The sequence below is a fragment of the Thalassophryne amazonica genome, chromosome 3, assembly GCF_902500255.1.
Source record: "Thalassophryne amazonica chromosome 3, fThaAma1.1, whole genome shotgun sequence".
Classification (NCBI taxonomy): Eukaryota; Metazoa; Chordata; class Actinopteri; order Batrachoidiformes; family Batrachoididae; genus Thalassophryne; species Thalassophryne amazonica.
The window spans coordinates 124,061,090-124,079,374 of record NC_047105.1 but is presented as its reverse complement, the minus strand read 5'-3'; the positions used below and the strand labels follow the sequence as shown (position 1 = coordinate 124,079,374).

The window sequence follows — 18,285 nt, the reverse complement described above, 5'->3', positions numbered from 1 at the left end:
ACATTTTCATTGATTTGTGTACATTTGTACAACATGTGATTGCTTCCGCTGCTGTGTGAGTGCGATATGGTATCACAACTCTCACGTGGTTACATTTTGTTCATGCATGTGCACACAAGCGTGCACAAAACTGTTGCTGCAGGATCGTACATGGCTGTCCAACCATCTGTTAATTTTTTCGAGGTTCACCGCTTTGTTTTTTTTCTTCAGTCTTTATCTGACATTTTCTGCCTCTTTCACCCAACTTCGTGTTATGTGTGAAGGGGCCATTAATAAAGATCAGATTCAGAATTTAGCTAGCAGTTGTCTAGCAAACAATTCCAAAGAGTGAATAAGTTTAAATAGAATCAGTGGTAGAATAAGATGGAGAATTGGGTACAGAAATGACTGACTTGTTGGGATGGAACAACTGTAAAAGTGTATCAGGTGTGTTGTGTGACCAAAGGAATTGGGTTAAAGGCTTAAAGGTCATGTTTATAAAAAAAAAAATAGTAAGACCAACAATGATATAGACACATCAACCACAACATTGGCGACTTGTCCAGGGTGTACTTCCCTCTCACCCACTGACTACTGGGATAGCTGGGACTGACAGTTGAAAATGATACCTTTTGATTCAAGTCTGGGAACATGCATTGGGCTTCACTCCATTCACAACACCACCGAACCACCTTGGGGCCTGGATGCCAACCATCCTGGCAGACGACTGGTCCATTCCAACATCTCTAAAATAACCATTTAGCTGCCGCAGCCAGGTGAAACGGGGGCGTCCCCTTGGCCTTCTCCAGCTACTTGTAAGTGGGCGGGATATATTAGGCAATAAGTTCACATTTTGTCCTTAAAGATGATGTTGTTTGAAGGAGGAAAAAATGGGGGTGCATAAAGATTTAAGTGACTTTTACAAGGGCCAACTTGTCATGGCTGGATCGCTGGGCCAGGGCATCTCCAAATCTACACGTCTTGGGGAATGTTCTCATTTTGTCGTGGTCAGTATCTAACAAAAGTGGTCAAAAGAATTAAGACTGATAATCTGGTGACAGGGTCCTAATCCAGGCTTACTGATGATGCACATGGAGGAGTGAAGGCTGGTCTGTGTGGTCTAATCCAACAGAAAAGCTACTTTGGCTCAATTTGCTGAAAAGGTTAATGTTGGAATGTAAAAATGTCTAGTTCCTCAAATGTTCAGGGCCATTTTTGTGGCAAAACAGGAATCTAGACACTATTAGGCTGCAGGAGGACAGATTATTATGGATGTGCTAATGATGCTGAGACATGGGCAATGAAGGGAGTGCAGGAAAAGAATAATGCTCAGATGGATGTGTGGAAGAAATCAAAGAATTAAAGGTGCAACAAAAATAGGATAAGTATTGAAGACTGTATAGGAAAGTGTGTTCAGCTGGTTTGAGAAGAGTCAATTAACATGTCAGTAAAATAGCATCATTTAATGAACAATATTATATGATTCATATGCTGTCACAGGGTTCCAGTGGTCTGGCTGCAGTGATAACATTGCGTACGGAGTGGCCTTTTCTCAGTCCTTTGTGGATGTGAGGGAGAGAGGTAAAGGCCAGTCCTCCAGCCGAGCACTCATGAACCTGCACAACAACGAGGCTGGCAGGAAGGTAATTTCAACTGAGTCACAAACCACAAAAATGTCAATAAAACCACCCCATATCCTCCAAATACTTAATGTTATTTTCAGCTTTTTCTTCTGCATTTTTTAAAGAGACATGCTGTGAAATGTGAATTAGTGTACTTGTAGAACACTACAGTTGGTTAAGAGGTAAGTGCAGCTGTGCAAAGGTTATAAGCTCCCTAAAATTCAGTTTTTTTTAAGTAAGGTAGTGTTTGCTTCCTCCCACATCATCAGTGGGTCAACAGAAAATCCAATTTCAAGCATCTAAGCATTTATTTTCCTACAAGAACAGAATATGAGGGGTTCTTTCCTGCTCAGTGAATCAACTCGTGATCACAGTTGACGGACCCTGCGCCACGAGGGGGCGTTTGGGGGCGACGTCCCCTCACGTCATCAACCTCGCCTCGTTATCAAAAATAAAAATAAAAAAGAAAGAAAAAGAAATACTGGAAAATACAGCGCCTCACAGTTTCGCAGATTTTTTAGTCCAATTTTGCATGCTTTTTTTTTTTTTTTTTTACAGCACATTGTGCTCTGCGTCCTCATCAAGCAGGCCAGTGTTCTGTCGAGATGACGGGACACCTGTTGCGGCACCGCAAAGGGAGAGCACGCGCATTGTGTTCTGTGTGTCTGTTTATACACTCAACAAAAATATAAATGCAACACTTTTGGTTTTGCTCCCAATTTGTATGAGATGAACTCAAAGATCTAAAACTTTTTCCACATACACAATATCACCATTTCCCTCAAATATTGTTCACAAACCAGTCTAAATCTGTGATAGTGAGCACTTCTCCTTTGCTGAGATAATCCATCCCACCTCACAGGTGTGCCATATCAAGATGCTGATTAGACACCATGATTAGTGCACAGGTGTGCCTTAGACTGCCCACAATAAAAGGCCACTCTGAAAGGTGCAGTTTTATCACACAGCACAATGCCACAGATGTTGCAAGATTTGAGGGAGCGTGCAGTTGGCATGCTGACAGCAGGAATGTCAACCAGAGCTGTTGCTCGTGTATTGAATGTTCATTTCTCTACCATAAGCCGTCTCCAAAGGAGTTCCAGAGAATTTGGCAGTACATCCAACCAGCCTCACAACCGCAGACCACGTGTAACCACACCAGCCCAGGACCTCCACATCCAGCATGTTCACCTCCAAGATCGTCTGAGACCAGCCACTCGGACAGCTGCTGAAACAATCGGTTTGCATAACCAAAGAATTTCTGCACAAACTGTCAGAAACCATCTCAGGGAAGCTCATCTGCATGCTCGTCGTCCTCATCGGGGTCTCGACCTGACTCCAGTTTGTCGTCGTAACCGACTTGAGTGGGCAAATGCTCACATTCGCTGGCGTTTGACACGTTGGAGAGGTGTTCTCTTCACGGATGAATCCCGGTTCACACTGTTCAGGGCAGATGGCAGACAGCGTGTGTGGTGTTGTGTGGGTGAGCGGTTTTCTGATGTCAATGTTGTGGATCGAGCGGCCCATGGTGGCGGTGGGGTTATGGCATGGGCAGGCGTCTGTTATGGACGAAGAACACAGGTGCATTTTATTGATGGCATTTTGAATGCACAGAGATACAGTGACGAGATCCTGAGGCCCATTGTTGTGCCATACATCCAAGAACATCACCTCATGTTGCAGTAGGATAATGCACGGCCCCATGTTGCAAGGATCTGTACACAATTCTTGGAAGCTGAAAATGTCCCAGTTCTTGCATGGCCGGCATACTCACCGGACATGTCACCCATTGAGCATGTTTGGGATGCTCTGGACCGGCGTATACGACAGCGTGTACCAGTTCCTGCCAATATCCAGCAACTTCGCACAGCCATTGAAGAGGAGTGGACCAACATTCCACAGGCCGCAATTGACAACCTGATCAACTCTATGCGAAGGAGATGTGTTGCACTGCATGAGGCAAATGGTGGTCACACCAGATACTGACTGGTATCCCCCCCCCAATAAAACACAACTGCACCTTTAAGAGTGGCTTTTTATTGTGGGCAGTCTAAGGCACACCTGTGCACTAATCATGATGTCTAATCACCATCTTGATATGGCACACCTGTGAGGTGGGATGGATTATCTCAGCAAAGGAAAAGTGCTCACTATCACAGATTTAGACTGGTTTGTGAACAATATTTGAGGGAAATGGTGATATTGTGTATGTGGAAAAAGTTTTAGATCTTCGAGTTCATCTCATACAAAATGGGAGCAAAACCAAAAGTGTTGCATTTATATTTTTGTTGAGTGTAAGAATCTTCTCGCCCAGAAGAAAAAAGAGCGCCAACAACTACCCATAACTGTGTTCTTCACTCGGAAAAAGACACCTGCAGTGAGGTGTGAGTGGAAAAAGGCACGACAGTGGTGCGGCGCCAGGACGAAGAGGCGCGATCAGAGGAACTGTGAAATACTGGTCAGTCACTATTAATAATTTCTTATGTGTCCCTAACCCTCGTAGGTTGATCGTTAAAATTAAATTTGTTAGTTCTAAAAGCCATCATAATTATTTATAGGAAAAACGTTCTATTTTTATTTCTCAAACAAATGTTTGGGCCTGAAAACAGGTTGGTCTTATTTTTCTACTAAGGTTTGAACTTTGAGAGTGTTTACACAGGAGGGAAAAGTCAGAACATGTTAATGCCTGTTTGAGAAAAGTGTATAAAGTGTGTAGTGAGGGGTTTACAGCCTTAAAACGTCTATAATCATTGTAAAAAATAACACTGACTACTTCACGGATTTCGCCTAGTGCGGGCTATTTTTAGAACGTAACTCCCACGATAAACGAGGGACCACTGTATATCTACATGAAAGGTTTATCTTTGACCTGTTGTGTGACTGTCGTGCCCAATTGCGCTGTGTTTGCGCTTGTGATGGAGGGCTGTATGTGGGGTTAATCTACTGTCTCGTGTCGTTTCTCAGATCAGTTGTTGATTTGGTTTTGTGGTATGCAGGAGATCACTTGACCGAGGGTCTATACGTTCAATAATAATTAAAAAAATACTGTCATCACTCTTTACTCTTACTCACTCAGTCTCTTACAACAGTGTAGCCTAAATACACAAGCTTTCTAGGAGCGCACCCAATTCATTACCCACGCTCAGAGGCAGGTACCCTCTTTTTTTGGGGGGGGGGCGACCCCGCCCCCTGTGATAAACTCATCGCCCCCTTAATATTTTTTTCTGGCGCCGGGCCTGACAGTTGAGTTGGAGTGCAAACCTCCACCACGGCTCCCACCATGTACATCTGTGACACAATGCATCGAAAATGTGTCAATATGTTTTTTTTCACACTATCAGAGAAATACCCAGCAGTTCACAACATGTTAAATTCTCATTACGGAGATTCAAGACCTATTTGTGTTGATAAATTGAAGAAAATGTAAAAAAAAAAAAATCTAAATCCACTATGAGAATTGAATCTACTTCAATATTTCATGGGTTCTTCTTTGGACCATCTTAGTACTTTGAGTGCTCATTCAATCAATGCAAGCGTCAATATCAGCAGCATTTCTTTGCAACCTATGTTGACTTTGACAAAACGTTTGACTTGGTTGACCAGGCTGCTCTCGTGGACATCCAGAAAGATCACAGGATCCCGGACACATGGATAGACATCATACCCAGCCTATCCACAGGCACCCTGAGCATGGTGTGTGAGTGGGAGATGAAGAACATCTCTGTGATCTTTGTGGAATCAGTGGATACCTGGATTGTAGTACTGGAGAAGCTGCATGAGGAAATGACGTGTCTAGTTTGTGATTGTCCAGGAACAGTGACAATGTACATACACCCTTTAAATGGTGCCCTGGACTGGGTCATCAGTTGTGTATCTGTATGTCGTTAAAGGGTTGAACTTGTAGAGACATTGACTGAAATGATGGTTCTTGGTCCAGTGAGACAACGGCATCAATTTGACCAGTTAATGCTCAGCCTCAGCTCGTGTGTCATACATCACACTGACAAAGTGAGGAACCTTGGGGTAATTTTTGATCCTTCATTGTCCTTTGGCCTCCACATTAGAAATATTACTAGGACTGCTTTCTTTCACCTGTGAAATATAGCGAAGATTCATCCCATCCTGTCTGTGGCTGATGCTGAGACCCTGATCCATGCTTTTTTCTCTTCTAGATTGGACTACTGCAATGTTCTGTTTTCTGGTTTACCACAGTCTAGCATTAGGGGTCTCTAATTGGTTCAAAATGCTGCAGCCAGACTTTTGACACGAAGCAGAAAGTTTGACCACATTACACACATTTTGGCATCCCTTCACTGGCTTCCTGTCCCAGTGAGATCAGATTTTAAGGTTCTGCTACTAACCTATAAAATTATTCATGGACTGGCACCTCCCTACTTAGCTGACCTAATTAAACCTTACGTACCGGCCCGGGCTTTACGTTCTCAGGGTGCAGGACTACTTTGTGTCTCTAAGGTGAATAAGAAGTCTGCGGGTCACAGAGCTTTCTCTTATCGTGCCCCTGTTCTGTGGAATGATCTCCCTGCGTCAATAAAACAGTCAGATTCTGTGGAGATTTTCAAGTCCAGACTTAAGACTCACTTATTTTCCCTAGCATACTGGTACTGGTGTTTTACTCTTTTAATTAATTTATTAGTAATTGGAGCGGGCTGCGGCCTCAACTTTACCTAAATTCTGGGTCTTTTAGTGAAGATTAAGGCTAGTGGCCGGAGATCACCTTAGTATTTCTCTGTTTTTCTTGTTGTTTAATGCTGGCATATTATATAGTATTTTTTGTCTTTCTGATGCCTGATTCTGTTTTTTGCAGGTGCAGCTCCATCCAGAGATGGGAGTTGTATTCGTATTGGTGACCCTCCTGTCCTGTGCGCCAATAGCATTTCTTGTATATTCGTCTGTGAATTGTTCTGTGAATTGTTCTGTAATTTATGTTTGTAGCATGGCCCAAGCAGAGGGTCACCCCTTTGAGTCTGGTCTGCTTGAGGTTTCTTCCTCAAATCATCAGAGGGAGTTTTTCCTTACCACTGTCGCCTGTGTGCTTGCTTTGGGGGTTGGAAAGGTTAGACCTTAGTTGTGTTGATTTGGCACTATATAATTGAAAATAAATTGAAAATTTAAAATGTAAAAAATTGTAACAAAGGTCAGTTTCAATTTGTACAGGGGTCAAAAGTTAAAGTTGCTCCAATTTCAGTAAATGATGCAAATTATTGATTGTAATAAAAGGATTAATAAATGGAATAGTTTTGACTGTGCTGAATGTTTGGTCTCCAAAGTAAAGGTCAAACAAGGTCACTGTCCATTGGATTCTATGACATGTGACATATGACAGGACCAAAACATGACAGAATTTTATGTTTTACGGTGAATATAGGGTCACTGTTTTAATGCAGTATGTCAAAATGAAAGAAAAACTGTAAAGTCACACAAGGTGAAGTTATGCTGAAAAAATGGCACCAAAGAAGGCCAGGTAAATTTTTTTTTTTTAAGGTAAATTATGAAGGTAAAACCAAAAGTAGTCAAAAACACCAAAAAATAGCCAGGACTCCAGATGGTTAAACCTGTATTTACATTTACTGAGGTAGACATGCATTTTTATGTCTGTAAGGATTCTGTCCATGCTACCAGATACTTGCATTGGCAATAAGAAGCAATTTACTGTGAGATTTTCAACTTGCCCTGAACAATTACAAGGCGCTTTATCCCGTGATGGTGTTTGCATTCCTAGCCAATGCTGGTGTCGCAGACTGAACATTCCCTCCTAAAAATCGGTCCCACTGCCTTCACTGCACATGCGTCATTTATGAGCGTCATAGTGCAGCAGATAATTGAAACAATGATGCAAATGGTGATAAAAGCATCAAATTCAGCAGAAATACTCTTAGACACTCCTCTTTTGAAAAAACAGATTGACCACTTGACTTTTCAATCAGTGGATAGGTAGGGGTCAATTGAAGAATTACACAGAGGTCAAAATTAAAAGATGCTCCAATCATATTGAAAAATATTCCACATTATTTGCCTGATTATAAAGATTCCAAAAAGGTATAGTTTGGACTATCTGTGACTGAATGCTATGGAGTTATGGGATAAAAACAGCAAGAATGGTGACAAAGCTCAGTTTCATTCTGTACAGGGGTCAAAAGTTAAAGTTCCTCCAATTTTGGTAAAAAGTGATGCAAGTTATTGGTTGAACTAATAGGATTAAGAAACGGAATAGTTTTGACAGTGTTGAATGCTTGGTCTCCAAAGTAAAGGTCAAACAAGTCTATTGGATTCTATGACATGTGACATATGTTACCCCATAACGTGATAAGTAAGGATGATACATGGTCCAAACTATTCCTTTTTAAAACCATGTTAACTCAACTAGTAATTTGCATCACTTTTTACCAAAATTGAAGCATCTTTAACTTTTGACCCCTGTACAAACCTTTGTCACCATTCTTGCTGTTTTTATCCCATAACTCCATAGAATTTAGTCACAGACCGTCCAACTCATACCTTTTTGGAATCTTTATGATCAGGCATGATGTGGAATAGGTTTCAGTATGATTGGAGCATCTTTTAATTTTGACTCCTGTGCAATTCTTCAATTGACCTCTACCTGAACGCCAACTGAAAATTCAAGTGGCCAATCAGTTAATCAAAAGAGGATTGTCTGAGGACTATTTCTGACGAATTTGATGCTTTTATCACCATTTGCAGGATTCCACTCTAAATATTCTCTTATCTGCTGCACTATCAACAGCAATTCACGGATAATCGCCTTGTTTCTGCTTAAAACTGCACTCCAGTCATCATCTGTCTCAGCAACAGATATCTGAAGCTTTTGTACAACAATCATTTCCACATAAATTCAGCATTATTTCATCATAAAAGATGGCAGAGCAATCACAGCGCAACAGTAGCATGTCTGAGTCTGACTCTCTACACCCAAAGTGATCAAAGTGAATAATGTGATTATTAACCATCAGATAAGTAGAAATGTGGCAGTTTGAAGCAGAAATTGGTGATAATCTGTGAATCGCTGCTGACACTCCAGAATGACACATGCACCGTGAAGGCAGGGGGACCGAATTTTTGATTTTGTCACAAGTGAAAAGATGAACTCAAAAACATCTAAAAATGGGACCCTGGTTGAAAAACAGTGGAGTTCCCTTTTAAACAAAGGCAGGGTTCATCTCAGCAGTTGAGTGTGGATCTACAAATTAACCCTCTGGGGTATATGACGGCTAAGACCAAGTTTTACTAAATTATAGAAAGTTTTTTTTGCTGAAAAGTTAACTCCACGGACTTTCGAGCCAGCCAGCCATATTTGTACTCCTCATAGAAGCTGTGTGATCAAATCAAATCAAATCAATTTCATTTACAACCCCTGGCAAAAATTATGGAATCACCGGCCTCGGAGGATGTTCATTCAGTTGTTTAATTTTGTAGAAAAAAAGCAGATCACAGACATGACACAAAACTAAAGTCATTTCAAATGGCAACTTTCTGGCTTTAAGAAACACTATAAGAAATCAGGAAAAAAAATTGTGGCAGTCAATAACAGTTACTTTTTTAGACCACGCAGAGGGAAAAAAAATATGGAATCACTCAATTCTGACGAAAAAATTATGGAATCATGAAAAACAAAAGAACGCTCCAACACATCACTAGTATTTTGTTGCACCACCTCTGGCTTTTATAACAGCTTGCAGTCTCTGAGGCATGGACGTAATGAGTGACAAACAGTACTCTTCATCAATCTGGCTCCAACTTTCTCTGATTGCTGTTGCCAGATCAGCTTTGCAGGTTGGAGCCTTGTCATGGACCATTTTCTTCAACTTCCACCAAAGATTTTCAATTGGATTAAAATCCGGACTATTTGCAGGCCATGACATTGACCCTATGTGTCTTTTTGCAAGGAATGTTTTCACAGTTTTTGCTCTATGGCAAGATGCATTATCATCTTGGAAAATGATTTCATCATCCCCAAACATCCTTTCAATTGATGGGATAAGAAAAGTGTCCAAAATATCAACGTAAACTTGTGCATTTATTGACGATGTAATGACAGCCATCTCCCCAGTGCCTTTACCTGACATGCAGCCCCATATCATCAATGACTGTGGAAATTTACATGTTCTCTTCAGGCAGTCATCTTTATAAATCTCATTGGAATGGCACCAAACAAAAGATCCAGCATCATCACCTTGCCCAATGCAGATTTGAGATTCATCACTGAATATGACTTTCATCCAGTCATCCACAGTCCACGATTGCTTTTCCTTAGCCCATTGTAACCTTGTTTTTTTCTGTTTAGGTGTTAATGGTGGCTTTTGTTTAGCTTTTCTGTATGCAAATCCCATTTCCTTTAGGTGGTTTCTTACAGTTTGGTCACAGACGTTGACTCCAGTTTCCTCCCATTCGTTCCTCATTTGTTTTGTTGTACATTTTCGATTTTTGAGACATATTGCTTTAAGTTTTCTGTCTTGACGCTTTGATGTCTTCCTTGGTCTACCAGTATGTTTGCCTTTAACAACCTTCCCATGTTGTTTGTATTTGGTCCAGAGTTTAGACACAGCTGACTGTGAACAACCAACATCTTTTGCAACATTGCATGATGATTTACCCTGTTTTAAGAGTTTGATAATCCTCTCCTTTGTTTCAATTGACATCTCTCATGTTGGAGCCATGATTCATGTCAGTCCACTTGGTGCAACAGCTCTCCAAGGTGTGATCACTCCTTTTTAGATGCAGACTAACGAGCAGATCTGATTTGATGCAGGTGTTAGTTTTGGGAATGAAAATTTACAGGGTGATTCCATAATTTATTCCTCAGAATTGAGTGAGTCCATATTTTTTTCCCTCTGCTTGGTCTAAAAAAGTAACCATTACTGACTGCCACAATTATTTTTCCTGATATCTTATAGTGTTTCTTAAAGCCAGGAAGTTGCCATTTGAAATGACTTTAGTTTTGTGTCATGTCTGTGATCTGCTTTTTTTCTACGAAATTAAACAACTGAATGAACATCCTCCACGGCCGGTGATTCCATAATTATTGCCAGGGGTTGTATATAGCGCCAAATCACAACGAACAGTTGCCCCAAGGTGCTTCATATTGCAAGGCAAAGCCATACAATAATTACAGAAAAACCCCAACTGTCAAAACGACCCCCTGTGAGCAAGCACTTGGCGACAGTGGGAAAGAAAAACTCCCTTTTAACAGGAAGAAACCTCCAGCAGAACCAGGCTCAGGGAGGGGCAGTCTTCTGCTGGGACTGGTTGGGGCTGAGGGAGAGAACTAGGAAAAAGACATACTGTGGAGGGGAGCAGAGATCAATCACTAATGATTAAATGCAGAGTGGTGCATACAGAGCAAAAAGAGAAAGAAACACTCAGTGCATCATGGTGCACATCATCATGGTGATGATGTGCGCAATGTGAGTGTCCAATCGGAATTGGTTCACCGTCACATAGTTTTCCAAAATCCAATCATAGGGCAGATTTACCTCATTTCCAGGACTGATATGTTACTAGATGGCCCGTTTGAATAGCTCCCTGGGTGCTCCAATGAGTACATACTATTAGTACATACTCAGTGCGCCCTGCACCATTATGCACAGCGATCAGTGAAAGCAGGAGCAGACGGAGAGCCTCTGATGACAATCTCACATGCTCAAACAAAGAGTGTGTAACTATTAGGATTGCTCCACTAGTTTGCATGTGAATGTTACTAGGTAACTCTGTTGCTTTCTCTGCATAAAGCACTGTTTACCATATCAATGGACAACAAAACGCATAGACCATTTTGTGTATATTGTTCAAAATGTGCATTTGTGTTTATTGTTTGAACCTTTTTGTTGTGCAGTCTTTCACACAAGACCTCAGATTACCTTTATAAAATGTCAAAACAGTTGTTTATTTTAGTTTGCTGTGTGTTTTGAATAAATGTGTGTGGAAAATTATTTTTCGCTTTATTTTTTCCTTGCCTATTTTGATTATAAACCTTTACTACACTTATAAAACACAACAAAAACATATATATTCTGAAAGCATAGGTTGTCCTGAAAAAAGAGAGACATAAAACTTGATTGTGCGATGCAGGGAGAGCTGTTAACAGCAATAATAAAACATTTATGCCAGGCGAGTGAACTGTCCAAAAAATGCCCTCAGACCCCAGAGGGTTAAGGTCAGTATCCACACATTGATTTTGTATCTCAGGCCTGTTCCCTGAATTTTTCAAGACCTTTGTTTTGCTGATTGTCCTGGACATAAAAATATTTTGACATAGAAAAATAAAAAAAAATAAAAAATTGACTTTCAACACCAAAAAAAAAAAATGCATTTATTAGTGTGTTTGATACAGTATACACAGTATCTTTGGATGGGATACGGACGATGTAATGTGGCCATCATCTCTCCATCTGTGTAGATGTATCAGTGCAAAATCAGAACTTTTGTCAGCTAACATTTTGATTTCTCTGCAGGCCATTCTGTCCCACATGCGTGTGGAGTGTAAATGTCACGGTGTGTCGGGCTCCTGTGAGGTGAAGACATGCTGGAGAGCAATGCCGCCATTCCGCAAGGTGGGCAACCTCATCAAGGAGAGGTTTGATGGTGCCACTGAAGTAGAGCAACGCAAAGTGGGCACCACGAAAATCCTCGTGCCCCGTAACTCTCAGTTCAAACCTCACACAGATGAAGATCTGGTCTATCTAGAGCCCAGTCCAGATTTCTGCGACTATGACCCACGCACACCAGGCATGCTGGGCACAGTGGGGCGCCAGTGTAACAGAACATCCAAGGCCATCGACGGCTGCGAGCTGATGTGCTGTGGCCGTGGCTTCCAGACGCAGGAGGTGGAGGTGGTGGACAGGTGCAGCTGTAAGTTCCACTGGTGCTGTTATGTTAAATGTAAACAGTGCCGCAAGATGGTGGAGATACACACTTGCCGATGATATCAGGACCGCAACCACAGGAGCCGCCTTTAGACAAAGGAAATGCCCTGCACCCGCAGTCAAGAAGGAGCATAAAGAGACTCGTGAAGGTTCTTTTCCCGCTTGAGTCACCCCACCTTTGCAACTACTGGCAAGCAGGAGTGACTGAGAAGTCCAAGGTCATGTGATTCATTTTATGCCATGATTATGGACATTATAACATTACCTGCATGGGATTCCCGACAAAGCAACAGAGATATTTCTCTTCTTAAGCAGAGAACATCTTTCGCTTGGTTTCCATCCGATCCCTCACTTGCATGTTTTGTTGGGCGTTGATTCCCATTTATTGTTGTAATGTTTAACTTATTTGTTGAATCTGGAGCTGGGTGAGGACTGGATCTACATGGAGGTGGACTCATGGATATAATAAGAAACATATATGACTTTTGGGTGGGTTACAGGGGTTAGGGTGGGGGTTAAGAAGAGGGACCTCTGCCCTCTGTCATTGCTGCTGCTTTGGGACTCAATTGGAGTGCTGGATGTCAAAAAAGGAGACACCGGGTCTGTCTGGAGGCTGACCTGAACAACATATGGTACTCACAGAAGGACAATCTGTGATCTGCTTCCCAATTGTGTACAAGCTGGGGTTCAGTTGCTGTTTTTGCCCAATGCATTGCCCTGATGCTGCTCCACCGTCACACAATCAGGCACACACACACTCTCTCTCTTTGCATTAGAGGGAGGATGACGATGGACAGACGAAAACCACTCAGTTTCTTCCTGACTTGTAGTCCCTGAATCTGATGGGCATCAGCAGACCGCTGACTGAACACAAACTGTTGAAAACAGTAAAGCACCAACTCACCAGGATGCTGAACAAAACAAACAACACTTTCACTGAAGTAGACAGGAGGTGAAGCCACATGATTTTAGCTCTGATAGTGCGAACTGTGTAGGGATTGGGTTACTCAAAAATGTTTAATCAGTGGGCACATAAATACCAAGAATGAGGTGCATTCAAAAATCACAAATCATGACATTTTAAGATGCATTAAAAGGGAACTGCAAGGGCCTCCTTTACCAAACTGCGTAGGACAGGTTCTACATGCTGGTACGCAAACAAAATTTAATAAGTAAAAAGAAAAAAATCCATGTTCATCAAACAAGCGCACGCTGAATGTAAACAGACACGTGTCAAAGGGCATTATGGGAAAATTCCAGTACACATGCAGCTACTGATATTTTTGAGTAAATTCAAAGGCAATCACAAAAAACAGCAAGCCAGCACTTCTGTCTAAGATGAGCCTTCTCTCTGCAAGACAGACCTGATGACAAGAGAAAGGGGAAAAAAGTGGAGGAAAAAAAAAATCATTTACTTTTACAGCCATACACTGTTACAGATGTGTCACAGGAGATAATACACAGCAAGGCAGTTTTGACTTATGGTTAAAATTTTAAATAAACTAGTTCCAGACAAGTTATCAAAATTAATGTCATCTCTGTCATTTTTACAAAGTGAAAATATCAGCTATATGTTTTGGTTTTAAAGTAATGCACACATTCTGAAGGTCTGAGCATTAAACAGACACATGTGTCAAAAGGCATTATGGGAAAATTCAAATGAGCTGCTCTCATCACTTCCTCCTCCCCCCTCTGTCAAAATGCAGAGAACACTGCCATTTACTGAATGAAAGTGTAAATAGACCAACTGTAATTTGTGTGTGGTATTGAGGTTTCAAATCCCACAAAATGTCGCAAAATTTCAGCGTTTGCATTGAGACTGTCTGATCAGGCTGCAATTTAACTGCTGCACTGCACACGAACAACAGCATTAACATCATCCCAACATAAAACTCTTTGTATATTGTCCCTACAACTCACTCAAGTCATTAAGGTTCACTCAAAAATATTTCATCAGTGGGCACATAAATACCAAGTATGAGGTGCATTCAGAAATCACAAATCATGACATTTTTAAGATGTATTAAAGGAGAACTGCAGGGGCCTCCTTTACCAAACTGCATAGGAAAGGTTCTACATGCTGCTACACAAACAAAATTTAGTAAGTAAAAAAAAAAAAATCCATGTTCATCAAACAAGCGCATGCTGGCTGTACACACATCAGTACCAGACGCTGATAAATCTCACCACGCTCGTGTGTGTTCATGGTCATTTACCCTCAATTAACCACATATGGTAACAAAACATCTTTTTAAAAACCACATGTTGCTTGTGTTCCTCACTGGAATAATGGCAAAAAGCCAGAAGAAAATAAACTTTTGTGAAACAGAGATCGAGGTGTTGGCAAATGGCCAAAACTTCAACAACAACAAAAAAGAACTGCTTGGAGATAATGAAATAAAAATGCAGTTAGAATATCGGTGTGACACAGTTATAGGTATATTTGTTGAATTTACAGTAAATCTTCCTTCTGATGTCTCACAGTAAGCTTTAGACATGTCGGGGATGGATACATGAACATCTCCAAGTTGCTAAATATGTCTTTTGGCTTCATTTACATCAAGCATTAAGAAATACAAACAGTATGGTACAATGTGTTGAATCTGTAAAGAGTGCAGGGAATAGAGTAGTGAGGATAGCCACCAAGACATCCACAACACTTCTAAACAAGTTACTGTATATAGGCTTCTTTGTCTGGGCTCGGAAGAAACTGCATAGCCTAACTTTTCCCTTTTCCACACGAGTTACACAGTTGGAACAGCGAATGATTTTCTTAAAAACAAGACACGAAGTTTCAGCTACAGTTTCCCAGAAGGCACATGGGAGATTTGAGATTTAATTTAATCTCTTTTCTTGTATGATATTCCTTCTTCTCTTGATGGATTATTTTACCAGACTTTCACTTTTTTATGCACTGCAAAGAACCAAATTACCCCACTGAAAGTTTTCTCTGAAGATACAGTTCTGTTAACGCTATTATCTACCTGGCACCTTCTCACTGTCGGGCAACAGTGCTAACCACTATTCCACAGTGGCATCAATAATAATAATAGTAATGAGATCAACAGACAGATTGGGATTGGTTGATTGATGCTGGTCTTTCGTCTGGACCTTCATTGTGAAGAAAGAGTTGATCCAGAAGGCGAAGCTCTCTATCAGTAAATTTATGGTCCTATTCTCACCTATGGTCATGAGCTTTGGATAATGACCAAAAGAATAAGGTTGTGGATACAATATGAGGTTCCTCTGTCAGTTGTCTCCGGGATTGCGTGTGAAACTCGAATATCCAGGAGGGACTGCTTTTTCACATCGAAAAGAATCAGCTGAAGAGGTTCCGGTGTCTAGTAATGATGCCCCCTGGTCATCATTACTCGGGAGGACTTCCAAGCATGTCCAACTGGGAGGAGGCCCCAGGAAAGGCCCAGGATATGCTGGAGAGATTATTTTTCTCAACTAGCTTAGGAATGCCTCGGAATCCTCCAGGAGAGTTAGAGGACTTGGCTGAGGATAGGGAGTGTGGGCTGAGATGCTTGCTCTACTGCCATTGCCAGATTCACTTTCAACCAAAAGACTGCATGGAGTTTGTATGTTTTGCCCAGGTTTGCATGGATTGCAACTGGGTGCTCTGGTTTCTTCCAGTTCCTCCTGCGATAGACTGGTGGCCTGTCAAGGATCTTCCCTGCCTGTCACCCAATGACCACTGGGATAGGCTCCATTGACCGCTCCCCTCCAACCCCCACCATGACTTTTAACTGGAATAAGTGGGTTCTGAAAATGGATGTATTATTATTATTATTATTATTATTGATAGTATTGTTTGTATAGTCCTGCTAACACATCAATAAACAGGTGGGCAGTGGTGGGCACAGCTAACCAAGCTGCCCATTAATCCGCTAATTGAAAGCTTAGCTTTTATAAAGCTAAACCGATAAACCACACTCTCACTAGCGCCACTAGCTTAGCTTATGACAAGCTAAAAGGTGGACACTCTCGTTATGGCCGAACAATCCCTTCTGGGGATTCTGTGTTAGTACGTGCCAATGTGCTTGATGAATTCCTGTGCAAAAAGTAGTTCCCAGATAATTGTGATATATTCCCGTGAGATAATGAGTATATCTCATCTAAATCAATTCTAAAACTTACCAGTAATAAAATTATAAAGAGAACTGAAGTTTTAAGAGTGGCCATAATAAATATTTAAGAAACTTAAGAGTTTATGAGCATTGTAAACATTGACATGATGGAGATTGATGCGGAAGAGTTCAGAAAGATATGATTGGAATGGTTTGATTACCATTTACAGTTGGCAATGAAAGACTTGGGTGTTAACTTCATGTTAAAGTCAGAACAAGAAGCTACACTGAAAGAGATCTATCTGGGGAGAGACACATTCTGTGTGATGTCGCTCCAACAAGAGAGGCCCGCTGAGTAGTTTCGTAAAAGTAGTCCGGTGAGCTCAAACTGTGGGCGAGTTATCCCACAATGCCAAAATAGCAGAGATGTTGGTCCAGTGAGAGCGGCACTCTGAGGAGGGTGCCGATAAACCCCTAAAAAATAAAGCGTAAGTTACAGCTAAAAGCTAAACCGATAACTTTTAGTACTGACTCCAGTACACATGCAGCTACTGTTAATTTTGAATAAATCAAAGGCAATCACAAAAAAAACAGCAAGCCAGCACTTCTGTCTAAGATCAACCTTTTCTCAACAAAACAGACCTGATGACAAGAGAAAGGGGGGAAAAAAGTGAAGTGAAAACAAAAGATCATTTACTTTCACAGCCATACAGTCTTATAGATGTGTCACGGGAGATATGCACAGCAAGGCAGGTTTGACTTATGGTTAAAATTTTAAATAAACTAATTCTGGACAAGTTATCAAAATTAATGTCATCTCTGTCATTTTTACAAAGTGAAAATATCAGCTATATGTTTTGGTTTTAAAGTAATGCACAAATTCTGAAGGTTTGAGTGTTAAACAGAGACGTGTCTCTAAAACTCACGTGAATATATGATCTGGGTTAATAGATGTTATTGTGTTTGTTTATGTAACCTGCAAGAAGCTCAGCTAGTTTCATCGTTATTTACAGTGGGCGGGGAATCACTGTGAGCTGTGTTCGCTTCATGTTCATGTCATTCTGGAAGAAACTGAATATTTGGAAAAAAAATTTAGCAGGTTTTCAGGGTCTCATGCAGCAGGCTGTTACAAATGTTATGAAGGGCATAAAGTTACATTTTAGTTATATAATGTCCATTTGAAATTGTCGTCATGTAGTTTGAGTGCAGCAACTCTCTAGTGTGCAAGAGATTATGGGATATCCCTATGGGGTGAATTGTGGTATTTTAAATATACAAATTCATATATATATATATATATATATATATATATATATATATATATATATAAATATACTGTTGTGAAACTGAAATAAACAAAAAACATGCCAATTTTGACATCCCCTGTAAGTTACTGTAACTTGTGTGTTGGTTTTTACAATGCGTGTGATCGGTGATCCACTTATATTAGATGTTCTGAATATGTTGGTCTACACTCCCATCCAGTAGATGGCAGTGTTCTCTGCATTTTGATGGGGAGGAAGTGATGAGAGGCGCTCATTTGAATTTTCCCATTATGCCTTTCAGCACGTGTCTGTTTAATGCTCAAACCTTCAGGAATTAGTGCATTACTTTTAAAAAATATGAGCAATATCATATTTACACTTTGAAAAAAATGACAGAGTTGCTGTTAATTTTGCTAAACTGTCTGGAATTAGTTGGTTTTAAATGAAA

General features: G+C 40.8%; 1 protein-coding gene across 1 annotated transcript in view; it reads left to right on the top strand.

Moving 5' to 3' along the window:
* wnt4 (wingless-type MMTV integration site family, member 4) overlaps positions 1–13,906 on the top strand; it is a 112,830-nt gene extending 98,924 nt beyond the window's left edge. Inside the window, exons 5-6 of the mRNA XM_034167408.1 lie at positions 1,480–1,622; positions 12,089–13,906. Of these exons, the coding sequence (XP_034023299.1) occupies positions 1,480–1,622; positions 12,089–12,559 (614 nt within the window). The 3' untranslated portion in view covers positions 12,560–13,906. The remainder of the gene's footprint in view (positions 1–1,479; positions 1,623–12,088) is intronic.
* The last annotated feature ends 4,379 nt before the right edge of the window (positions 13,907–18,285 follow it).